Source organism: Anomaloglossus baeobatrachus, chromosome 8, assembly GCF_048569485.1.
Source record: "Anomaloglossus baeobatrachus isolate aAnoBae1 chromosome 8, aAnoBae1.hap1, whole genome shotgun sequence".
Taxonomy (NCBI): Eukaryota; Metazoa; Chordata; class Amphibia; order Anura; family Aromobatidae; genus Anomaloglossus; species Anomaloglossus baeobatrachus.
In genome coordinates this window covers 154,977,654-154,998,275 of record NC_134360.1, presented here as the reverse complement: position 1 = coordinate 154,998,275, position 20,622 = coordinate 154,977,654, and the positions used below count along the sequence as shown (strand labels likewise).

General features: G+C 43.1%; 1 protein-coding gene across 1 annotated transcript in view; it reads left to right on the top strand.

Moving 5' to 3' along the window:
* Nucleotides 1-640: 640 nt before the first annotated feature.
* The window catches only part of LOC142249313 (fibronectin type III domain-containing protein 7-like), a 65,842-nt gene continuing 45,860 nt past the window's right edge, over nt 641-20,622 (top strand). The window contains exons 1-4 of the mRNA XM_075320946.1: nt 641-889; nt 977-1,231; nt 8,516-8,776; nt 12,916-13,176. Of these exons, the coding sequence (XP_075177061.1) occupies nt 811-889; nt 977-1,231; nt 8,516-8,776; nt 12,916-13,176 (856 nt within the window). The 5' untranslated portion in view covers nt 641-810. The remainder of the gene's footprint in view (nt 890-976; nt 1,232-8,515; nt 8,777-12,915; nt 13,177-20,622) is intronic.

Sequence of the window (20,622 nt, the reverse complement as noted above, 5' to 3'; positions counted from 1 at the left end):
GGCCCGGTGTCGGGGGCGGCAGCGGGTCATATAGTGGGCGCGTGCACTGTGATAGATCAGCGCAGCTTCTCTCTCACTGAGAGGAGCTGGCTGCTGATCTGCCGGGTCCCCGCGGGCCCCAAACCGCCCGGGCCCGGTCGCGATCGCGACCGCTGCGACCGCGGTAGTTACGCCACTGAACATAAGTATCAAATTGCATTTTCTTCAAGGCCATCTGAACTACTTCTCTTTCAATCTGGGAGGTATAAGTGAAGAACAAGGAGAACGCTTCCACAACACATCAGGACCATGGAACATGCATATCAAGGCAGATGGAACACAAACATGATGGCCGACTACTTACAGCGTGACAACACTGCATCATGCACAAAGAGAAAACCTTTCCCTTACAATTAACATTTATACAATTACTGCTTTTTTTGTTGGATGATACTCTCATTTTTTGCATGAAATAATTAACTATTGCTACTTCAGAATTTCTTATGCCTGATAGTCGCTTTTAAAACCTTTTGTTATTAAAATTTAAATAAATGTTAATGCATTATGTAAAAAGTATTGTAAAAAGTTGAGAGCTCTGGGTATTAATATCTTGGCTGAGATTCAGTGAAAACATATTATTATTTCATTTTAGCTCCATGTGTACCTACTAATCTTGTGAAATCTGTGACTTGTGAGACTTATTCCATATCTTTATCGTGGGATGATGCTCCTGGAGCCTCCATATACACACTGACAGCTCGTGCAGGGCAGAATGAGACCTCCGTCACAACCACAAATACCAACTATACATTTGATGACCTATTATGTGACATGGAGTATGACATCATCTTGGGCAGTAAATCTGCAGATTGCATCAGCAATGGAAATAATTCCATCCACATTTGGACAGGTAAGACATAAAGCACCAACAAAGTATTTAACTTATAGATGAATAATATTTAATATTATTATGACATTGTTTTTTTGGTTTCTCTAGTTCCTTGCCCTCCCCACATTTTAGAAGCCTATGCATCGTGTGATAATAATTCAGGGTTTGTACAATGGGAGATTAGTCGCAATGCTAGGTCTTATTTGGCTGCAGTGGAAGGAGTTAATACCTTCACTTGCAACACAACTGACACTAACTGCAAGACCTCCGAACTAGAGTGTGGACGGAATTACACAGTCACCGTTTGGGCTGAGGATGGAACATGCACGGGTCAGAATAGTACTAAAACATCATTCAAAACAGGTAAGTGCCCTAAATGATGTATGATGGAATTTACTAGCTGATCATGTTAGCAAACTCTGGACAGATATCAACCCACACAATTATGAAATGAACCAACAAATACATCTAGATTATATGAAATTAACACTAAGCCATTCACCATCCTAAAGCTCCGAGAATGTTATTGTTCATCACTTTGCTAATCAGAGACATCAGGTATTTACCCCAAGCCCTGCTTAAAAGATTATTCTCAGCTTCATAAATAGTTATTGTCAAATAGTGCTTGTAAAGTCAAGCAATTTTTAAATTTACTGCTTATTACAAATGTCAGCTATTTTTGAGATAATAAAGGAAATCTGTCAGGTGGTTTTGTAGTTCAATACTAATGTTATCTTTTAATAGGGCTTAGGCCTAAAACACACTTCCGCAAAAAAAACGTACGTGTCTTACGGTCCGTTTTTCGGGTCCGTGTTCCGTTTTTTATGGGCGTTTCTCCGGTACGTATGACATCTGTGTTGATGGCGTATGCTGTCCGTGTGTGCGTGTGGAATGACCGTGTGTGCGTGTGGCATAAACGTGTATGTGCACGTGGAATGTCCGTGTTTGTGATGCACAATGTCGTTTATAGATGTCGGCTGACAGCAGACAGAGTTGCGCGATGAGAATGAACTCGGGTGAACTTCACCCGACTTCATTGTCATGCCGCGGCTCTGTCTGTGTCGCGTCCTGATTAGCGGTCACCTGTGCAGGATTCACCGGTGACCGCTAATCCCCTGAGTGACTGAAGTGAGCAGCCCTCTCTCATACTCACCAATCCCCGATCTCCGGTGCAGCGCTGCTCAGCTGTTATAAAAACTCCGGCGGCTTTAACTATTTTGAAAAAGCCGGCCGCTCATTAATCAATCTCGTATTCCCTGCTTTCCCCGCCCACAGGCGCCTGTGATTGGTTGCAGTCAGACACGCCCCCCACGCTGAGTGACAGCTGTGTCACTGCACCCAATCACAGCAGCCGGTGGGCGTGTCTATACCGTGCAGTAAAATAAATAAATAAATAATTAAAAAAAACGGCGTGTGGTCCCCCACAATTTTAATACCAGCCAGATAAAGCCATACGGCTGAAGGCTGGTATTCTCAGGATGGGGAGCCCCACGTTATGGGGAGCCCCCCAGCCTAACAATATCAGTCAGCAGCCGCCCAGAATTGCCGCATACATTATATGCGACAGTTCTGGGACAGTACCCGACTCATCCCGATTTGCCCTGGTGCGTTGGCAATCGGGGTAATAAGGAGTTAATGGCAGCAACCCATAGCTGCCATTAAATCCTAGAATAATCATGGCAGGCGTCTCCCCGAGATACCTTCCATGAGTAATCTGTAAGTTACAGTAAATAAACACACACACCCGAAAAAATCCTTTATTTGCAATAAAAAACACAAACAAATACCCTCGTTCACCACTTTATTAAGCACGAAAAACCCCTCCATGTCCGCGTAATCCACGGAGGTCTAGCGTCGCATCCAGCTCTGCTACATGGAGGTGACAGGAGCTGCAGAAGACACCGCCGCTCCTGTCACCTCCAAGCAGCAACAGAAGACAGCCGCGCGATCAGCTGAGCTGTCACTGAGGTAACTCGCGGCCACCGCTGGATCCTCCAACTGTGACAGCAAGTTGCCCGAGTGACAGCGATGTAGTCACCGGTGACTTGCTGTCACAGTTGGAGGATCCAGCGGTGGCCGCGAGTTACCTCAGTGACAGCTCAGCTGATCGCGCGGCTGTCTTCAGTTGCTGAGTGGAGGTGACAGGATTGGCGGTGTCTTCTGGGGGAAGAAACAGACCGAGCGCCAATGTAAGTATGACTGAGAACATCATGAAAAAAGGTAAGTATACTGAGTCTAACAAAAAACAAAAAAAAAAATAACATCGTTCGTTTAAAAACGCACACGGACGAAACGTGCTGAACACGGACATACTCAGTGTGCGGTTCGTCGTGCAGGCACGGACCCATAGACTTTAGCGGGTCCGTGCCTGCGTAATGCCGGCCAAAAATGGACATGTTGTCCGTGTTGAAAAGCGCACACACATACTTATCACACGGACACACGTTCCGTGTGATTTTACGTGTGTGTGCCATCTACCATTGAATAGCATGGGTCTCCGTGTCTACGTGTCTCCGGTATGTGTAAATACGTACCGCACACATACAAATTAAACGGATGTGTGTTGCGGGTCTCAATGAGACCTTTCAGATCTTTAAGTTTTATTGTTCTACTTAATACTGTTATCCTGCTATAAACTTAGTAGAATTCAGTGTCTCATGCACCTTAATCAACTGTATGTAAATTCAATTTCCATATTCACTGCCCCCCTTCCACCTCCCAAGTGCATTCACTATCACTGCTGAGAGGTTGGAGGGTATATGGGTGGGGGCAGTAGTGCAAATTCTGAATTTTACAGAGCTTTTAGGGCTGCTTCTGACTTGCGAGTTTCTCGCAGTAGAGCAATGCGAGAAAATCTCGCATTGGAATCAGACACATGTTGGTGAATGATTCAGCTCTCATCTGCGATTTTTTTCTCAGTCCAAATCGGACTGAGAAAAAAATCGCAGCATGCTGTTTTTTTGCGAGTTTCTACTGCGAGTCTCTCCAATGCAACTCTATGGGAGCGTGTAAAAAATCGGATGTCACGGGACGGCACTCACACCATCCTAGTGACATCCAATTTTCTAAATACATTTCTCGCATGTTTCCTAAAACACTGGAAACGAGTGATGTGTCACAATGTCTGTCAATCACTAGTCGGTCTCTCCCTCTCGGTCTCTATTCTCTCTGTGTCAGTCACTATTTCTGTCCCTCACTCTCTGTCCATGTCGGTCTATCCCTCTCCCCCCCTCTCTCATACTCACCGATCCCCGATCACCAGCGCGGCGCTGCACAGCGTTCACACTGCTCCGGCGGCTTCTCCTCTTTTGAAAAAGCCGGCCACTCATTAAACAATCTCGTATTCCCTGCTTTACCCGCCCACCGGCACCTATGATTGGTTGCAGTCAGACACGCCCCCACGCTGAGTGACAGCTGTCTCACTGCAACCAATCACAGCAGCCGGTGGGCGTGTCTATACTGTGCAGTAAAATAAATAAATAATTTATAAAAATGGCGTGCGGTCCCCCCCCAATTTTAATACCAGTCAGATAAAGCCATATGGCTGAAGGCTGGTATTCTCAGGATGGGGAGCTCCACGTTATGGGGAGCCCCCCAGCCTAACAATATCAGCCAACAGCCGCCCAGAATTGCCGCATACATTAGATGCGACAGTTCTGGGACTGTACCCGGCTCTTCCCGATTTGCCCTGGTGCATTGGAAAATCAGGGTAATAAGGAGTTAATGGCAGCCCATAGCTGCCACTAAATCCTAGATTAATCATGTCAGGCGTCTCCCCGAGATACCTTCCATGATTAATCTGTAAGTTACAGTAAATAAACACACACACACCTGAAAAAATCATTTATTAGAAATAAAAAACACTAACAAATTCCCTGGTTCACCAATTTAATAAGCCCCAAGAAGCCCTCCATGTTCGGCGTAATCCAGGATGGTCCAGCGTCGCTTCCAGCTCTGCTGCATGAAGGTGACCGGAGCTGCAGAAGACACCGCCGCTCCTGACAGCTCCATGCAGCAACTGAAGACAGCCGTGCGATCAGCTGAGCTGTCACTGAGGTTACCCGCTGTCACTGGATCCAGCGGTGGCCGCGATTAACCTCAGTGACAGCTCAGCTGATCGTGCAGCTCACCTCATTTGCTGCGTGGAGCTGACAGGAGCGGTGGTGTCTTCTGCAGCTCCGGTCACCTTCATGCAGCAGAGCTGGAAGCGACGCTGGACCATCCTGGATTACGCCGGAGATGGAGGGCTTTTTGGGGCTTATTAAATTGGTGAACCAGGGAATTTGTTAGTGTTTTTTATTTCTAATAAATGATTTTTTTCAGGTGTGTGTGTGTTTATTTACTGTAACTTACAGATTAATCATGGAAGGTATATCGTGGAGACGGAAAAAAGGATTTTCAGCTCACCTGACACCCGAAGCCGTAAGATCCTGAGGATGCACGTGGTCCGCTGGTAAGTCCAAACCAGCCAGCAGGTAAAATTGGAAAGGGAAGATCGGACCCAGCACCAATTCCAAAAATATGTTAAAAATCAAACTTCTTTATTAATACATGGTTAAAAAATTCTTATATGAAGACCATAGTGAGGAGTATGGAACATAGCACTTTACGCGTTTCGGACTTCATAAATTTAAAAACAAAAAACTAGTCCTTAATCATATCGTGGAGACACCTGACATGATTAATCTAAGATTTAGTGGCAGCTATGGGCTGCCATTAACTCCTTATTACCCCGATTTGCCAACGCACCAGGGCAAATCGGGAAGAGCCGGGTACAGTCCCAGAACTGTCGCATCTAATGTATGCGGCAATTCTGGGCTTCTGCTGGCTTATATTGTTAGGCTGGGGTGCTCCCCATAACGTGGAGCTTCCCATCCTGAGAATATCAGCCTTCAGCCGTATGGCTTTATCTGGCTGGTATTAAAATTGGGGGGGACCGCCCGCCATTTTTTAAATTATTTATTTATTTTACTGCACAGTATAGACACGCCCACCGGCTGCTGTGATTGGGTGCAGTGACACACCTGTCACTCAGCGTGGGGGCGTGTCTGACTGCAACCAATCATAGGCGCCGGTGGGCGGGGAAAGCAGGGAATACGAGATTGTTTAATGAGCGGCCGGCTTTTTCAAAATAGTAAAAGCCACCGGAGCAGTGTGAACGCCGTGCAGCGCCGCGCCGGGGATCGGTGAGTATGAGAGAGGGCAGCTAACTTCAGTCACTCAGGGGATTAGCGGTCACCGGTGAGTCCTTCACAGGTGACCGCTAATCAGGACGCGGCACAGACAGAGCCGCAGCATGACAATGAAGTCGGGTGAAGTTCACCCGAGTTCATTCTTATCGTGCGGCTCTGTCTGTGTCTGCTGTCATCTGCCATTCAGCTCTGCTACATGGCTGTCTCTGTCTGCTGTCAGCGGCCATGTAGCAGCGCTGAATGGCAGATGACATAGTAAAAAATACGCATTACACACGCATTACACACGCATTACACACGCTAGTAAAATCATTAATTTATTCAGAAAAAGCATCGCACTTGCGTTGCACTCGGACCTAACGTGAACTAAAATCAGCCGAGTTTTTTTCAGCCCAGTCAGACCGATTTTACTCGCATAGATGTGTTTCCAGCCTTAATAAGATAACAGGATAAGGTAGACCAATAGGACTTACTGATTCTGAAAGGTCTCCTGAAGCTCTATTTAAAGATAACATTAGTATTGGACTAGAAAATCACCTGACAGATTCTCTTTTAAACACTTTTCTTTTGTTTGTAGCTCACTGCCTTGGAGACTAACCATCACTGCTTGACAGAAGAAACATACACAGTAATTAGAAATTCTTTTATAATGAGCTTGTAAGTTCTTAAGCTGACCAGTTTTCCTGAAGTGTGTTGTTACCTCCTAATCTTGGCCAGCTTCGGAGGAGTACTTACAAGCTAGCAGAGCGTTAGTGAGTCTCCAAGGCAATGAGCTGTAAACGATAGAACAGTACTGATATCTCAAGTCCAGATGTCAATTTTAATATGCAGTATTGCAAAATTGCTTGTTTTTACTATCTGACGATATCCATCTATGAAGATGGGAGTGCCTTTAACCACTATACATGTATTATGTCGGTAAAGTGAGTATAATTTGTTTTCTCACCTCTGGACACACCTGCTCTTTGTTCCCTTTAAAGCTAGCAAGTGGTGCAATATTTTCTCCAAACAGTATACAATAATATAAAACTATTTTGTTGGAGGTCCATGAGATTTGACAGGAAGAATAGTGCTACATGCAATTCCATACTTGACATCGAATTGCAGAAGCCATGACAGAATTATTAGTCAGTGAGGTCTATCAGACACTGAATCATTCTGCTTCTGTAATGAACAGATTCTTATATAGTCTGTGTAGGGCAATAGAGGTGATTATTAAGCCAAAAAAGGAAATAGAAATCCATTGCTAACTTCACATGAATATAGCAAAACTCACCATGTCAAACTTGTTAACCCATAAATTGAGTCTGCATAAAAATTAATAAACATCAAAAAACCACAATGGTTATAAAAATTCATTATTTTTTTTTTCATCATATCAATATTACAAAAATGTATTTAATGCTGGTACCCTCAAGTAAAAAACCCTACCCCATAAAAACATTCATAGAACAAACTTGTGCAGTATGGTCAGTATAAAAATTAAAAAAACAGGTTTTAGCTAGAATATATACTTCTTGGTTCCAAACATTATACAATTATTTCCAATATATAATAAATCTCACTGGCTGGCCAAAAGATACAAGAATATAAAGTGCAAGTGCAACATGAAGAAGGAACTGACATATGAATAAGCCACTGATCAGGAAATTACAAAAGTAAACATGCAATCACAGCAATTCATGCATATATAGTAATGATGGCTAAAAAAATCGCAGTGCAAAAAGCATTAAGAATTAAGTACACACCAGATATCAATCATATATGGCCTCAAAGATAAACCATACCACTTGGTATACACTGTATTAGAGCCAGGAGGTCCTGACAAAGCGAGTGTGAAACGCGCGTCGAAGTACTGGGCAGTGTGGTCCAACTCTTGGTTTGTATTTCCCGGCTCCTTCCTGGCCCTACAGGGGCTGCCATATTTGTTTTCCCTTTGCTACACAGGACTCGTGCATATTGGCTCTAATACAGTGTATACCAATTGGTAAAACCGTCTTCATACTGCACTTCACCAGAAGTGTCGGGACTTCTGAACAGCGGTGACAGCGGACACAGATACGCACATTACTGCTGGTGATGCTGCATTGAGTAGCATGTTAGCACACCCCTGTGGGCGTGCTACCATACCAAGAGGGTGGAATACGCACAGGAATAAACACCCTTGTGACTAATTTCTGTGAAAAAGTTATACACCTGCCTACATATTTTCCTTGTGTTTGGTTTTACATTCACTGCTTCCTATTTGGATAAGTTCAATATTTCCTCCCAGTGCTCGCTGTCATACAATGGTCATATCACAGCTCTTGAAATCAGTCACATGTATTGAGATCAGAACATCTTTTTATGTGTTTTGCAGAACTGCACATTATAAAGGAGCTTTAAATTACAATCTATTTTTACATTACCATTCTTAGGGAAGAATAATGTCTGTCCACATCCTTTCTGATTCTAGTGCCATGTGTTCCTCAGAACATAAACACTACAATGTTGTGCCAGGAAAATGCCCTTAACGTCTTTTGGGACATCAGCCATGGAGCTACTGGCTACTGGGCTTTGGCTGTGGGAAGACAGGGCGATGTTATCACTGCAGAGGTATCGGACCACACCTGCCAGTTGTCGCCTCTTCTGTGTGGGGAGATTTACAGCGTGACTGTTCTGGCCATGCATGATGAATGTAAGAGTGCCCAGAGTGCCATCATGGAAGCCAAATCCGGTAAGTGGGCAAGGAAAAGGAGAATATTGCAGAAATGTTTGAGGCGACGTTCACGCTACATCAGTGAGGGAAATGGAGTCCAAGTGATGACCATTATGTTGTGCATAATCAATGGGCACATCGGGGTATACATCAGGAACGGCTATCAATATGTACTTCAGCTGCATGTCATAGATGTGATGTGAATAAACCTTACAGGGACTAGAGATAAGCACGTCGTGAAATTAATGAATTTTCATTGTGTCCACAATACACAAGAGTAAAATGCAACAAATTTATTAGAAGTGGTAGCGTAGACTTATACTTTACATTACATCAGGTTCTGCCATAATTGTTACATTTGTAGGGGTAATAGTGTCCAGGCTTTCAAAGTCATACCCACTTTTTAAAATGTGCCAAACATGGCATAAAAAGTAAAAAAAAGTTATACAATATTGCAGTAAACTGGCATGGGTCCAAAGTTGTGACTAAATGTAAGATGCCCATCAACCCCTTCCCCCAAAACAAAAATAAAAAAATATTGAATGTGTTTGAAAATCTATTTATGATCTATGAGAAAAGCGATCAGTATTTATTACTCAGGGGTCTAAGGACACGCAGGGGCCAAGAGCTTTTTTATTATTGAAACACCTTAATTAGCGATGGGTGATTATGCTCGCCACTGCTTGTTACTTGATTGAGTAAGGGGGTTCTCGGGCGCAAATCGAGTACAGAGTACGATACTCGATTGAGTAACGATGAGCAGTGACAACCACACTCGCTCATCACTAGTTTTAATCTCTCTATAACCAGATGATTTTTCATTTTTGCGCTTCATTTTTTTCACCCCTTCTTGCAAAAGTGCTAAGATTTTCATTTTTCCGTTGACATCGGTGTATGAGGGCTTGTTTGTCTTCACCTAAAGTCTCCTCCTCCCCCGTATAACATATCCTGACCTAGGGTCCCCCCCCCCCCCCGTATAATACACTGCAGTTCAAAAATTTGGGGTCACGCAGACAATTTTGTCTTTTCCATGAAAAATCATACTTTTATTAGCATAATGAGTTGCATAATGAATAAAAAATATAGTCCAGACATTGACTAGGTTAGAAATAATGATTTTTACTTGAAATAATCATTTTCTCCTTCAAACTTTTCTTTCATCACAGAATGCCCCTTTGCAGCAATTTCAGCTTTGCGGACTTTTGGCATTCTAGCTGTTAATTGGCTGCGGTAATCTGGAGATATTTCACCCCATGCTTGCAGAATCCCCTCCCACAAGTTGGATTGGCTTGATGGGCACTTTTTGCGTCCCATACGGTCAAGCTGCTCCCACAACAGCTCAATAGGGTTGAGATCTGGTGACTGGGCTGGCCACTCCATTACAGATAGAATACCAGCTGCCTGCTTCTTCCCATGCATAATTTAGAGGTGTGCTTTGGGTCATTGTCCTGTTTTAGGATAAAATTGGCTCTAATCAAGCGCTGTCCACAGGATATGGCATGGCATTGCAAAATGGAGTGATAGCCTTCCTTATTCAAAATCCCTTTTACATTGTACAAATCTCCCACTTTACCAGCACCAAAGCAACCCCAGACCATCACATTACCTCCACCATGCTTGACAGATGGCGTGAGGCACTCATCCAGCATCTTTTCAGTTGTTCTGTGTCTCACAAATGTTCTGTGTGACCCAAACACTTTAAACTTCAATTCATCTGTACATAACACTTTTTTCCAATCTTCCTCTGTCCAATGTCTGTGTTATTTTGCCCATATTAATCTTTTCCTTTTATTAGCCAGTCTCAGATATGGCTTTTTCTTTGCCACTCTGCCCTAAAGGCCATCATCCCGGAGTCACCTCTTCAATGTAAACGATGACACTGGCGTTTTGCGGGGACTATTTAATGAAGCTGCCAGTTGAGGACCTGTGAGGCATCGATTTCTCAAACTAGAGACTCTAATGTACTTGTCTTGTTGCTCAGTTGTGCAGCGCGGCCTCCCACTTCTCTTTCCACTCTCTGGTTTGAGCCTGTTTGTGCTCTCTTCTGAAGGGAGTAGTACACACCGTTGTAGGACATCTTCAGTTTCTTGGCAATTTCTCGCATGGAGTATCCTTCATTTCTAAGAACAAGAATATGAACAAGAAACCTGTGGGGAGAAAGCGCATAGGGTCTTACCCTGATAACCAGGGGATGTAGCAAAGAGTAGTCCTACTCACCAATTCGAGTTGTGAAAGGCACAACTCCTGTAATCGCATAAGTAGATCAACGGCAGCAGTAACCCGATTGGCAGATAACAGAGAGAGACAACGGAGATGGGTCTTTAAAAACCGCGCCAGAGATCCCAGATGTAAACTTGATCAATGTACACTTTATTTCGGCATAGGTCTACGCGTTTCAGGGGTCTCAGCCCCCTTCCTCAGGACCAGCAAGCACAAGATACATCAAATCTGCAGAGTCACATACAAACAGACAGTATATCTGTCTGTTTGTATGTGACTCTGCAGATTTGATGTATCTTGTGCTTGCTGGTCCTGAGGAAGGGGGCTGAGACCCCTGAAACGCGTAGACCTATGCCGAAATAAAGTGTACATTGATCAAGTTTACATCTGGGATCTCTGGCGCGGTTTTTAAAGACCCATCTCCGTTGTCTCTCTCTGTTAAGAACAAGAATAGACTGTCGAGTTTCACATGAAAGTTCTTTTTTTCTGGCAGTTTTGAGAGTTTAATGGAACCAACAAATGTAATGCTCCAGATTCTCAACTAGCTCAAAGGCAGGTCAGTTTTATAGCTTCTCTAATCAGCAAAACTGTTTTCAGCTGTGCTAACATACTTGCACAAGGGTTTTCAAGGGATTTCTAAACGGCCATTAGCCTTCTAACCCAGTTAGCAAACACAATGTGCCATTAGGACACTGGAGTGGTGGTTGTTGGAAATGGGCCTCTGTACACCTATGTAGATATTGTATTAAAAAACAGACGTTTGAAGCTAGAATAGTCATTTACCACATTAACAATGTATAGAATGTATTTCTGTTTAATTTAATGTTTACCTTGAAAAAAAGGTGCTTTCCTTTCAAAAATAAGGAAATATCTAAGTGACCCTAAACTTTTGAACTGTAGTGTATATCCTCACCTAGGGTCCCTCCTTCCCCCACCCCGAAGCCCCTGAAATGTTTAATTGGCCTTATAGAATTCAGAGAGCAAATAAATCCTGCATGACAACTTCCTCTCCATTAGCGGGGGACATGGGTACTGTGTAATCGCACATCTTAGCACTGCTATCATAGTCCAAATCAGAATCTACTCATTTCTACCAATGCCATTACTAATATCCACAGTGCCCACAGTCTCTTGAATTTTGCCATTGAGCCCCATTTTGTGGTACACTCCCTTCTCTACAGCTAGGAGCCAATTTATCTTAATACATTTCCATACTGTCGGACCTTCATCATCTATCCAGTGGCATATAGAGCATACTGTCTACCGTAATCTTTCCTGTTCATCGGTCTTGATATCCTCCATATATCCCAGTATACACTCCAAGGTTGAGAGAGACACATTTACAGACTAGACACTGAGAATTATATCTGTCATTCCCATCCAAAAATATCCAGATCTGGACATGTCCATATCCTGTGGAGCAGATTTGCGGATTGTGATTTACATCTAGGACACAAGGAGTCTCTGCTCGGTCCTATAACATCAAGGAATTGAGACGTTTTGTACAGATGGTGGCGTAGATAAAAATGTCAAAATCTGTGCTCCTCACTCAGTGATTGGAGGGAACCCTCTACAGAATTTCTCCCCATTATCTTGCCTCAATAGATTCTATATCCCCTTCCTATTTTGTATTATGTCTTACTGGGTATTCTGACATATGGGGGTCTACCGGTCACTTCCAATGACTCCGCATAGTAAGAGTGTCACAGCTGCAAGAATTTGTATAAAGAACTGTGGGGCAAATAAAACAGCTAATATATTAGACACCATTGTCCCATATGTTGACATTTGTGTTTATCTACCTCTTGTGGTTGCCTTATTGGGCCAGGTAACATACTGTGTATGTGAGGAAGTCCCTTAGATTAAATAACTATGTAGTTATATATGCTGATGTTACTGGTATGATTAAGATAATGTGCTTTACCTCAATATTCCAGCCCCGTGCAGCCCAATGTACCTTTCTGCGGCACCAGATTGTGGAGTAAATGGAGCGTCAGTCCGGTGGGAGCCGAGTGCTGGGGCAGTATCGTATATGGCCGTATTTCATGGACCTAATGGCAGTGATGTTTCCTGTGTTTCATCAACCACCTCGTGCTCGGTGTCTAATTTACAGTGCGGACAGATCTACAATGTCACAGTCACAGCAATGGATGGCAGCTGCCACAGCATTTCAACTAATGCCACCACAGTTACAACCGGTCAGTATGCCTAACAAATTGTACATTGTCATGTTCATCTATAGTTGTATCTTAATGACATTTTTTTATCTTTTTGAAGCATTTGAATTGAAAATATTCCATAGCTCCATGTAATGTAAAACCATGGGTCAATGCAAAACATGGAGCACCATTGACTTGCTCCAATTACTTCTCAATAGTGATTAGGAAAAAATCATATCCCCATCTCATGAGTTTATTCTACCTTCCTATCAATCAATGATTAAATTCATTTAAAGCATTGACTAACAGATGATAGACACTTTGGCCCCAGTTCATCAAGACTAATATTTTTCACATCGGTCTTGAGGAGGGAGCGTGCTGAAGGACAAGTTACCTTGTACTGCCAATCACTATAGTCACTGGGACTAAATAAAGACATTATAGAAGCCTTCTAATCAATACAGTAGTCATATACTTACAAACCAGCTTAGAAATACCGGACCGTGGTAGGTTTGTCTTTATTCTTGTCCTTATGTGACAATACTTTGTGATAGATTACAAATCATTACAAGTGAGACATTAATGTATACAGTATATGATAAATACAATGAACGTATAGTGTGTATACACAAAGATATATATATATATATATATATATATATATATATATATATATATATATATATATATATATATATATATATATATATATATATATATATATATACACACAGTACAGTCCAAACGTTTGGACACACCTTCTCATTCAAAGAGTTTTCTTTATTGGCATGACTCTGAAAATTGTAGATTCACATTGAAGGCATCAAAACTATGAATTAACAGATGTTGAATGAAATACTTAACAAAACAATGTGAATCAACTGAAAATATGTCTTATATTCTAGGTTCTTCAAAGTAGCCACCTTTTGCTTTGATTACTGCTTTGCAGACTCTTGGCATTCTCTTGATGAGTTTGAAGAGGTTGTCACCGGAAATGGTTTTCACTTCACAGGTGTGCACTGTCAGGTTTAATAAGTGAATCCAAAAAGTCCGTGGAGCCTCTGTTAGGAGTCTCAACACAGAAACTAGCCAGATATCCCTCCGGGAAGGACCTAACCAAGGAGTGGCTCTTTTTAGGAAACCACCATACCCACCATATGAAGTGGCCCTTTTAGTCAATATCTAACTCTATGACAAGTTTAAAGATATGACAAGGGAAATACCAAGGCCAGGTATCCATCCATTAACAGATGGGGCGGCACGGTGGCTCAGTGGATAGCACTGCAGCCTTGCAGCGCTGGGGTCCTGGGTTCAAATCCCACCAAGGACACCATCTGCAAGGAGTTTGTATGTTCTCCCCGTGTTTGCGTGGGTTTCCTCCGGGTACTCCGGTTTCCTCCCACACTCCAAAAGACATACAGATAGGGACTCTAGTTTGTGAGCCCCAATGGGGACAGTGTTGCAAATGTATGTAAAGCGCTGTGGAATTAATAGCGCTATATAAATGAATAAAATTATTAATTATTATTATTATTATCCATCTACAGACAGCTGTTTCGGGGTATTGCCCCTCATCAGTGTGGAGTAGGATTCTGGCCAGGTGGGAGCAATGCTTAGTAGACCAACAAGACAAAACAATCACTGATCTTGGGGAGACCAGCCAGAGAAAACACTGCCGGCAGCCAACGAGGGCGCTCAATACAGTGAAATCCAAGGTGCATTGCCCCCTGGGAAATATGCAAATCAAAAAAGTCTGTGGAGCCTCTGTTAGGAGTCTCAACACAGAAACTAGCCAGATATCCTTCCGGGAAGGACCTAGCCAAGGAGTGGCTCTTTTTAGGAAACCACCATAACCACCATATGAAGTGGCCCTTTTAGTCAATATCTAACTCTTTGACAAGTTTAACCCTTTAGTGACGGAGCTAATTTTCACCTTAATGACCAGACCAAATTTTGCACTTCTGACCAGTGTCACTTCATGAGGTTATAACTCTGGAACGCTTCAACGGATCCCGGTGATTCTGAGATTGTTTTTTCGTCACATATTGGACTTCATGTTAGTACTAAATTTAGGACAATATTTTTTGCGTTTATTTATGAAAAAAATTGAATATTGGCAAAAATTTTGAAAATTTAGCAATTTTCAACTTTTGAATTTTTATACCGTTAAACCAGAGATTTCTGTGACACAAAATAGTTAATAAATAACATTTCCCACTTGTCTACTTTACATCAGCACAATTTTGGAAACAAAATTTTTTTTTGTTAGGAAGTTAGAGGGGTTCAAAGTTTATCAGCGATTTCTCATTTTTACATCAAAATTTACAAAACCATTTTTTTAGGGACCACATCACATTTGAAGTGACTTCAATAGGCCTAGATGACAGAAAATACCCAAAAGTGACACCATTCTAAAAACTGCACCCCCCAACGTACTCAAAACCACATTCAAGAAGTTTATTAACCCTTCAGGTGCTTCACATGAACAAAAGCAATGTGGAATGAAAAAAAGCAAAAATTAAATTTTACCTAAAAATGTTGCTCTAACCCAAATTTATTCACTTTTAGAAGAAATAACACAAGAAAATGGACCCCAAAACTTGTTCCCCACTTTCTTATGAGTGCGCTGATACCCCACATGTGGTCAGAAACCTCTGTTTCGACAAATGGGAGGGCTCGGAACAGAAGGAGCAATATTTGAATTTTGGAAAGCAAATTTGGCTGAAATAGATTGCGGGCACCATGTTGCATTTACAGGTCCGCTAAGGTACCTAAACAGAAGAAATCCCTCACAAGTGACACCATTTTGGAAACTAGACCCCTCAAGGCTTCTATCTAGGGGTATAGTGAGCATTTTAGATCCACAGGTACTTCACAGATTTTGTTAACGTTACGTTGTCATATTGAAAATTTTAATAATTTTCTCAAAAATGTTGCTTCAGCATCAATTTTCTCACTTTTTCAAGAGGTAATTCCAAAAATTTGACCTCAAGGTTTGTTAACCACTTTTTTATGAGCGCGGTGATACCGCACATGTGGTCTGAAACCTTTGTTTGGACAAATGGGAGGGCTTGGAACGAAAGGAGCAATATTTGAATTTTGGAAAGGAAATTTGGCTGAAAAAGATTGCGGGCACCATGTCACATTTGGAGGACCCCTAAGGTACCTAAACAGCAGAAACCCCGCACAAGTGACCCCATTTTGGAAACTAGGCCCCTCAATGAATTTATCTAGATGTTTGGTGAGTACCCTGAACCCCCAGGTGCTTCACAGAATTTTATAACGTTGAGCCATGAAAAAAAAAAAAAAAATTTTACCACAAAATTGTTATTTCAACCAGGTAGCTTTTTTTTTTTACAAGAGTAAAAGGAAAAAATTCAGCATAACATTTATTGTGCAATTTCTCCTGAGTTTGGCGATACCTTATATGTGGTGGAAATCAACTGTTTGGGCGCATGGCAGGGCTCGGAAGGGAAGGAGCGCCATTTGACTGCACAATTGGCTGGAATCATTAGCAGACGCTTTGTTGCATTTGGAGAGCCCCTGAGGTGCCTAAACAGTGGCGGTCCCCCACAAGTGACTCCATTCTGGAAACAAGACACCTCAAGGCTTTTATCTAGGTGTATAGTGAGCAGTTTGAATCCACGAATACTTCACAGAATTTGATAAGCTTAGGTTGCCATATTGAAAATTTTTCATTTTTTTCCACAAAAATGTTGCTTCAGCATCAAATTTCTCACTTTTTCAAGAGACAACAACAAACCGTGGACCCAACAGGTTGTTATCCAATGTCTTATGAGCACAGGGATACCCCACATGTGGCCAAAAACCTCTGTTTGGATAAATGGGAGGGCTTGGAATGGAAGGAGCACCATTTGAATTCTGGAAAAGTTGAAATAAATTGCGGGCACCATGTCACATTAGCAGGGCCCCTTGGGTACCTATACATTAGAAACCCCCCACAAGTGACTCCATTTTGGAAACTGGATTTTATTCAGGAGTATAGTAAGCAGTTTGAATCCACAGGTACTTCACAAAAATGTTGCTGTAGCAACAAATGTCTCACTTTTAGGCTATGTGGCCATGATCCAGCGACATGGCGTCTAGTACACAGTGTCAGCCTCCTGCAGAGATGTGAGTGTTGTCCACGGGAGAACGCAGCTGCCCATGCCCACGATTTGGGTTCAGGCCGCTGTGGAGCTCTATGCTACCTGCAGAGAACACTCCTCTCCGCAGCATAAATTGACATGCTGAGGCTCGGGAACCTGTACCACAGGTCAGTGTATGCTGCGGAGAAAAGAAGCACATTGGGCAAGCACATTGGGCATGGGATTTCTAAAAATCCTTCCACTGTGCTTCTACTGCACAATGCAGCGCTATGGACACAGGGACACACTATGGACACATTCTGCGCCCAAAACGCTGCAAATCCCGATTATGGGCGCACAGCCTAAAATGCTACAATGGATGAATGGATAGATGTCCCAAGGAGGTACAAGAAAGTATCAGGTCAGATTGTTGCCAGCTAAGGGGTACTGTGAGGCTGATTGGCCCCCCCCTGTTACTGGACAACTAAGTTTTTGCTTCATTCTTCACAGTGAGACCTTATTATGGTTAATTATCGCTGTGGATTATAGATTGTACATACCATTTATGAGACAGTAACACTCTGGTCTCAATTATTGTTATTTTGGTGGGGTTACTCCTGCTGAATGTATATTCGTACTGTGGATCACTAACATATACATCATATATGGGACAGCTTTCTCCTTTGTCTCAACGGGTGTTATTCCGGTAGAGTCATTACTACCGGATATACAGTGTCCTTAACTGGGTAATGATAGGAGCCTAAACATTAGCTCCAATTTTTGGTTGGTTTTACAACCGTTTATGTTGTGTGGTATAAGAAAAATTTTAAACTTAGATATTAAAAGTTACATTTTAATTGTGACCACAATTGTTTAGTACCTTTTGCTTTGCTGACTATCTAAACTTTGAAAGTGTCCCCAAGTGCAGTGGCAAAAACCATCAAACGCTACAAAGAAACTGGCTCACATGAGGACTGCCCCAGGAAAGGAAGACCAAGAGTCACCTCTGCTGCGGAAGATAAGTTTATCCGAGTCACCAGCCTCAGAATTCCCAGGTTAATAGCAGCTCAGATTAGAGACCAGATCAATGCCACACAGAGTTCTAGCAGCAGACACATCTCTAGAACAACTGTTAAGAGGAGACTTTGTGCAGCAGGCCTTCATGGTAAAATAGCTGCTAGGAAACCACTGCTAAGAACAGGCAACAAGCAGAAGAGACTTGTTTGGGCTAAAGAACACAAGGAATGGACATTAGACCAGTAGAAATCTGTGCTTTGGTCTGATGAGTCCAAATTTGAGATTTTTTGATCAACCACCGTGTCGTTGTGCGATTCAGAAAAGGTAAAGGGATGGACTCTACATGACTGGTTCCCACCGTGAAGCATGGAGGAGGAGGTGTGATTGTATGGGAGTGCTTTGCTGGTGACACTGTTGGGGATTTATTCAAAATTGAAGGCATACTGAACCAGCATGGCTACCACAGCACCTTTCAGCAGCATGCTATTCCACCCAGTTTGCGTTTAGTTGGACCATCATTTATTTTTCAACAGGACAATGACCCCAAACACACCTCCAGGCTGTGTAAGGGCTATCTGACTAAGAAGGAGTTTGATGGGGTGCTACGCCAGATGACCTGGCATCCACAGTCACCAGACCTGAACCCAATCGAGATGGATTGGGGTGAGCTGGACTGCAGAGTGAAGGCAAAAGGGCCAACAAGTGCTAAGCATCTCTGGTAACTCCTTCAAGACTATTGGAAGACCATTTCCGGTGACTACCTCTTGAAGCTCATCAAGAGAATGCCAAGAGTGTGCAAAGCAGTAATGAAAGCAAAAGGTGGCTACTTTGAAGAACCTAGAATATAAGACATATTTTCAGTTGTTTCACACTTTTTTGTTAAGTATTTCATTCCACATGTGTTAATTCATAGTTTTGATACCTTCAATGGGAATCTACAATTTTCAGAGTCATGAAAATAAAGAAAACTCTTTGAATGAGAAGGTGTGTCCAAACTTTTCGTCTGTACTGTATATATATAGAGGTGCCCCTGAGGCTTCAGGCGCCACAGAGTACTGCATCTCACTTAAAGTGCAGAGCTTTTCCTGGGTCCAGAGAAGGTCATTTCTGGTTTCACATCATACATCCATATCATACATACAGTAGGTTGCCCTCCCCACTGGGGACTGGGCTAGGGTCGGGTCTGAAGGTTGCCAACCAAACGCTGGAGCTTCCACCCACTAGTGACCGGGGGGGGGGTTAGGAGACACAACACAGAATCAGGGAGTTGAGTCAGAGCAGTGGAGAGTGAAGGAGCTGGTTACCAGTAGCTCCTGTGGGACAATGGAGAAACATTGTCACCAAGGGGTGAGCTTAATTGCTCTATCGGGACCGGCGCAGTCTAGGGTGCAGAGCCCTAAGGTGGTGCATACTTCAAGTTGCGCCACCAGAATCTGCCAGACAGGTGGATTTCAGGTCCCTCTGGCTAGCACAGATCCCAGAGCACAGTGTCAAATAGAGACCGGGGTCACAATTGCGGTCGGGCCCCTGACAAGGACTCGCGCTACCTGCACATGGGACGGGAACTAAACAACCACTAAAGGGGACCCTGAGTAACTTCACACCTGGGCCCCACACACAAAGCACCAGGACGAAAGGCCCACAGACTACCGCACCAGTTCTGACCAGTTCTGACCTCTGAAAGATCCAGGATCGGCTGGAGCTTATCACGGCAGAGACCGGTACCCCCGGGCATCCCAAAGGACAGTGAGAAAAGACCTGGAAACGCAACTACCGTGTCTGTCCTTCATTGCCAGTGCTGGCACCCCACGCTTTGGCGCCAACGGCCACTACTACCTCCATCATCCTCCCTAGGGCCTAGCTTCACCTGCGGGAAGCTGAACTATCCTAGCTGCGACACCATCCGTCCCAGAGGATAACGACCGCAGCGGCGGCTAATTCCTGGCCGCATAGCGTAGGTGGCGTCACGAAACAACTACTATCCCCATCATCCTTCATTACCATCATCCCCTATTGGTGTACACCTCGGGGCCACAAAGCCGGGCAGGGCCACCCGTGACATCCCAGACCCGACATCACCAGCCCGGCGACGAGTAACTTAACCCCTGCCCCGTGGGTGCTACATATATATATATTTATGTACACTACACACACACACACACACACACACACACACACACACACACACACACACACACACACACACACACACACACACACACACACACACACACACACACACACACACACATATATATATATATATATATATATATATATATATATATATATATACATATATATATATATATATATATATATATATACAGTTAGGTCCAGAAATATTTGGACAGTGACACAAGTTTTGTTATTTTAGCTG